General features: G+C 40.9%; 1 protein-coding gene across 12 annotated transcripts in view; it reads right to left on the bottom strand.

Annotated features, from left to right (window-relative positions):
- Positions 1-870: 870 nt before the first annotated feature.
- Positions 871-6,000, bottom strand: part of LOC108431811 (R3H domain-containing protein 2) — a 70,849-nt gene continuing 65,719 nt past the window's right edge. For 11 of the 12 annotated variants that reach the window (XM_017705194.2, XM_037535050.1, XM_017705187.2 and 8 more), the window contains 4 exons: positions 5,780-5,924; positions 4,308-4,408; positions 3,898-3,982; positions 1,957-2,303 (listed from right to left, as the gene is read on the bottom strand). In XM_017705194.2, the coding sequence (XP_017560683.1) occupies positions 1,957-2,303; positions 3,898-3,982; positions 4,308-4,408; positions 5,780-5,924 (678 nt within the window). Of the gene's footprint in view, positions 2,304-3,897; positions 3,983-4,307; positions 4,409-5,779; positions 5,925-6,000 lie in introns of all 12 variants that reach the window. The other variant, XM_017705185.2, reaches the window with a different exon arrangement.

Here is a 6,000-nt window from a genome sequence, read left to right as displayed (position 1 = left end):
ACATAACTTGCTGAATAGTCTAATATTTAAATCCACATGTACAAGCCATTTTTGTAAATATAATAACCAAATATGTCAATACAGCAAACGATTATGCTACTTTTGAACATTAGCATAATCGCGGCTGTCGGGGCAAAACCTCATATTAACATTACAGGAGAAGCTAAAAACCTACTTTACTTTTAACGTAAAGGACAAAAGCCATTTTCAAATTGACAAAGAATTGACTGATTGAAACTGAAAAAGATAAAAATGGAGATACAAGGTTTTTGGTCTGACAGCAGTGATGTATGCAACTGAATCAAGTGAACAGAATGAACAGTCTGAGCATTTATCCAAATACCTGGTTTCAATGTGTTGTAGTGGTACATTTCTAAACCATGTGATCACAGTGTAGTGCCACAAACTCTCATAAATTGTTTGTATTCACAGGATAATCAAGTACATGTATCAACAAATGACGACACAAATCAGAATTTTATGTAAAATGTGTTTGTGTCTTGATAGACACAGTTTTAAGCAAGTTTGGGTGCCCCTGGTCAAAGGACATTCTGTTGATTTTTCTAAGCTAATTTTATATATTTTATATCACATATATTTTATGTTTTATTTTTGCCAATATGTTAGACTGAGCAAAAAAATAAATTGCACACTAAAATTTGCTTATAAATGACAAGTTTTTAAGTTTGTTCCCTATTTAGGATGAAACTCAAACATGTCATTTGACCGGGGGTGTTCAAAATTTTGTGTATGAATGCATATAGTCAAAACTGCATTTGATAGGTCCTACTTAAGCTGCCTCACACAAGCACATGCTTCTTCAGTTTGGATCTTGTTAGAACAATCACAGACACGTTACTTTTCTTTTTTGTCATCTTTTATATTTTTAAAAACAAACAAAATAAGAACAGATTAAGTGGAATTTACAGTAGACATTTGCAATCATTGTGCACTTTTTAAACACCTCAGATAACTTCCTGCACAGCTGTCAACGAAAAACGCAAAACACAATAAAGGAGGGTGGGTAAGGAACGAGGGAGTGCGGGGTGAGGGCAAGGGAGACGGGGAGAAGTGAGGAACGGGGATGGGTAGTAAAGGAGCTTTAACTTATCCACTGGGGGGAAAGAAAAAAAAAAAAAAAAAATCACTGAATATATATTTCTTATAATCCTTACATCACTTATATAAATATATCGAACCGAAAAAAGAACATTATTTCATCCGAGAGAGAGAGAGAGAGAGAGAGTGAAAAGAAAACAGCGCAATATAGAAGTCACCAACAGCATTAAGGCAAACAGAAAGCAAGCGAGAAACAGCTGATAGTGAAAGAAAGTCAGAGTCTGAGAACGAACATGTGAGAGAAACTGAAGAGGTAAAGAATCAGCAAGAGGGGGAGCAGCGGAAGAGCAGCAAAGCGAGAAGAGAGTGAAGACGTAGAAAGAGAAAGAGAGAAAGAGAAAGAGAGAGAGAGAGAGAGAGAGAGAGAGAGAGAGAGAGAGAGAGAGAGAGAGAGAGAGAGAGAGAGAGAGAGAGACACAGACTGCATATAAGGACTGAGGGAGAATGGAGGGACAGAATGAAAGAGGGATAGAAAAAGGAAGGTGGATGAGAGTGGAGGGGGCTAATCCAAGTTCCTCTGTCCAGTGCATCTCTGGGTGCGGACGCTGATCTGTTGCCAATGTGTATGTGTCTATGTATGTGTACATATGTAATTACATATACAGCAACAGAGTTCCACATGCATACGTGTCTTATGTGCTCTTCAGGTAATGAAAAGAAAAAAAAAAAGAAAAGGAAAAGAAAAGAGAACTTCGGGGGAAGGGAAGTAAAAGAAAAAGAAAAAAAGACTGAGAATGCCAGAATGATCTTTTCAATTTAAGCATATTCAGCTTCCTCTCAATGACCACCAGAATCCCCTACTCCACTCCTCCTCCCTCCCTCCCTCTCTCTCTCTCTTCACTGGGAGCTGGCTCTCTCCAACACACGCAGGTCATAGTTCTTTTTGGCAGCGCGCAGTTTGAACAGGCTGCCTCCGCTGTTGTTAAGCTTGAAGGAAGCGCTCTGGGCGGCCATGGTGTTGGGGAACACTGCCACCACTGTGTAGAGGTGAGCTGGGTCGTGTGCATCGCTCTTGCCCCCTCCTCCTCCGGGCCCTGGGGCTGTTGTGGTTCCTCGGGGCCCTTGGGGGTCCTTCAGCCACTGGATTTTGGCACCGCAGAGGGAGAGCTGGTTGAAGAGCTTCTCGGCCTCAGGACGAGAGATACCCTCGGGCAGGTCTGTCACCTCCAGTACACGGCTCACCACTGAAGAGACAAAATATCACTTAGTCTTAAACATTCACATAATAAAATTTATATCAACAACCTGTACTGAAGCTCAGCACCTGAGACAGACAGCAACATCACAATAACTATCACTCCAAATCTGCTGCAGGATACCTTTATAACCTGAACTTTGCTCATCCTTGTGGGCAAAGGGATTGATCATTATTTGACATAGTATTTGAATTCTAAATGTTTGTAACGGTCCGTTTCAAATATCTGCCAGGCATTTTTAGACAATGGCTGAATACAGTATTTTTATGAGCTCATGTTGCTGGTGTTTAAAAACACAAATCATTAAAGAGGAATTCCACTGATTTTTCAGAGTGGTTTGACATGAAATGCACCACTTTAGGAGGTACTTACAGTATCAGAAATTGTTCACTTTGGTCATGATAGGAACCAGACATTTGAAGCATTTAACGCCTCTGAAAGCCACTTCACAGAAAGCTGTGACCCGAAATGTTTGTAGTTAGGCTGTGAATAGCATTGTTCTACAGCAGTTCTGTAACAAACATTAGGCCCAAAACACAATTTTAAGTATGGGGAATATGCTGGACATCGTAAAGCAATGTAGTACTCAAATACCTCACATTAACTACAATTTTGCCATCATCAACACTGCATAAAATACTCAGGAGACATATTCCGGTCCACTGGTTGTTTTGGATAATAAATAAAATGAAATATTTACTGTGTAGACCCCTGGTTATTTTCACCACCACTGCAATGCAATACGGTGCACCATTTCACATCAGACCACACTGAATGACTTTATTTACATCTCAATGATTAAATTATGCAGGATTTTTGAAGAATTGCTGGAATTCCCCTTAAATGATCATCAAGTCTTAAAAAATTATGATACAAAACGCAAAAACATGCTGCTTTTCACTACTTTCAATTAAAATGAAAGGCTATGATAACTAGCTATCTAGGCTCACATTTTCCAGCTGTGCTAAAGCTTCTTAGTTAAGCTACAGGACACTGAATATAAAGGGGCATACAATAAAAATTACAAATGAAATCTGTAATCACATTACACAGTTACTGACTTGATAAGAATTACATTACTTTTTTTCACCTGTGTCTCTATAAGAACAATATTAATTATATATTAATTTCCTTTATATACATTATCCATGCCTGTCCTTGTATGTAATGCAAGCATGCGCTTGTGCTACCTGCAATAGCTAAATGTGCAATTGATTGTGAATTATGAATCTGTCCAAGCATCTAACTAATGAAACTGAGGGATAAAATTCACTGTGCAGAAGAAAGAGAGAGCCTAAACTTCACCTCAACATGTTAGACTATTTTCAAGACAGCTCCGTAAGCTTTACAATTTATTCGTAAAGATTTTATTTTCAGTTTCTGTTTCTACTGGAAGTACTGAAAGGACTACTGGGTCTTTCCCTTGTATTTTTCAGGTAGTACATATTTGTGTGGGTTTTAAATTGTAACTGAGAAGTAAATTTATGTAAAGTGATAATTTTTCCAGTGGATTACTGTTTTAAATAAATACCTCAAAACAGTGGCCGATGTACCTCTAAGGTGCGATCTATGTGCGTCTTACCCACGTCAGTAGTTCCTAGATCTGTAGAAGCAGATTTGAGCGTCTGTTTCTTCCCTCGGGCTCCATGTTTTATCACTCCGGGACTCTTAGGACATACATCCATACACACAGAACAAAGTCAGCAACCAAAGAGCTTGAGTGCACAGAAGAAAGACAGACTGCGATGACAAAATGAGGAGAAGAAGTGTGAAAATCATTCTGTTGATTAACCCACCAGGGCACAATGGTCTTATTTATTTTCTGTGATGCACTTACATTTAGTCTTCAATCTCTTGTTTTTTTTGTATAATACTCTGATGCATCGTAAATGAGGGTCACCCTCATGGTACTCAGAGTTAAAATAAAGGTTGACTGATTGATTGATATGGTCGCGGGTGAAGAACATGTACGTACAATCACACACCCCTCACCTGGTGGGAGCTATAGGATGACTGGCTGTGGTTGTGCATGAGGGGTGGAGGACACAGACTGTACTGCAGCGGCTGCCCCAGTAAGGAATACCGGCCATCTCCTGTAACACATACAGCAAAGTGTTTAGAGCTCCTGGAAACAGACCAAAGCCAAGATCAGGTCACATTTCTTCAGTAGGGCAGACAGGAAACCAGAGAGTATGCTTAAGTGTGAGCGTTTGTATCTGTAAAGTAAAATCTAATCAGGACACTGTGAACTGTTGGCACATCGCAACATAATCTGTGATCTGCTGGCAGGAAGGATGACAGTGACATGCGCAACTTGTGTCATGAGTCAGCGCTGACTTAATGTTGTGCACGAACTGGATACATGCACGTTTGTGTGTGAAGAGACAATGACCCATATCCTGCACTTGCCTTTTTCAACCTCTCTTTATCCAGTAGAATTAAATAGGCTGTGCTTGTTGCTCTGACTATATAATGATGTATGTAAATACAAACATCTGTGAAAGAATTCCAGCGTGGTACCATGATAGGATGCCACCTGTGCAACAAGTGCAGTCATGAAATTTCCTCGTTACTAAATATTACAGTCAACTGTCAATGGTATTATAACAAAGTGGAAGCGATTGGGAACGACAGCAACTCGGCCACAAAGTGGTAGGCTGCGTAAAATGACAGCGGGTCAGCGGATGCTGAAGCGCATAGTGTGCAGAGGTCTCCAACTTTCTGCAGAGTCAATCGCTACAGACTTTTAAACTTCATGTGGCCTTGAGATTAGCTCAAGAACAGCGTAGAGAGCTTCATGGAATGGGTTTCCATGGTCGAGCAGCTGCATCCAAGCCTTACCAAGCGCAATGCAAAGCACTGAATGCAGTGGTGTAAAGCGCCACCACTGGACTGTAAAGCAGTGGAGACGTGTTCTCTGGAGTGATGAATCACGCTTGTCTGTCTGGCAATGCGATGGCCGAGTCTGGGTTTGGCAGTTGCCAGGAAAACAGTACTTGTCTGACTGCATTGTGCCATGTGTAAAGTTTGGTGGGGGGGATTATGGTGTGGGGTTGTTTTTCAGGAGTTGGGCTTGGCCCCTTAGTTCCAGTGAAAGGAACTCTTAATGCTTCAGCAGGCCAGGAGATTTTAGACAATTTCATGTTCCCAACTTTGTGGGAACAGTTTGAGCATGACCCCTTCCTGTTCCAACATGACTGTGCACCAGTGCACAAAGCAGGTCCATAAAGACACGGATGAGCTAGTGATGAGCTAGTTTGGTGTGGAGGAACCTCAAAAATGTAGTTTTGGAAATACCTTTTTACAAATACCTCAGCAATAAAATATTTCAATGGTTTAAAAAAAAAAAAAAATCTGCATGGTGAATCAAAATGTCGATGTTGTTCTATGTTACCCTGTCTTAGATTCTGTCCCTCTCCTCCCTGTTGACAATGAAAAAGGTGCATGTACGCCACTGCAGGTACCTTGTGCTGGTCCGCCAGGCCGAGGGAACTGAGAAATGAGTGGCAGTGGGCCAAGCCCAGGACACACACTGTTCCCACTGCTGGAGGGAGAAGGAGTGGGAGACTGAGTAGGAGACGCCATAGGACTACTCAACTGAGTGCTGACCTACAGAGAGAGGAAACATGACAATAACTTTAAATGCCGCGTATTTGAACACAATTTAGGAAGAAATAACACAGAT

This window comes from Pygocentrus nattereri, chromosome 26, assembly GCF_015220715.1.
Source record: "Pygocentrus nattereri isolate fPygNat1 chromosome 26, fPygNat1.pri, whole genome shotgun sequence".
Lineage (NCBI taxonomy): Eukaryota > Metazoa > Chordata > Actinopteri > Characiformes > Serrasalmidae > Pygocentrus > Pygocentrus nattereri.
This window is presented reverse-complemented; position numbering and strand designations above follow the sequence as displayed.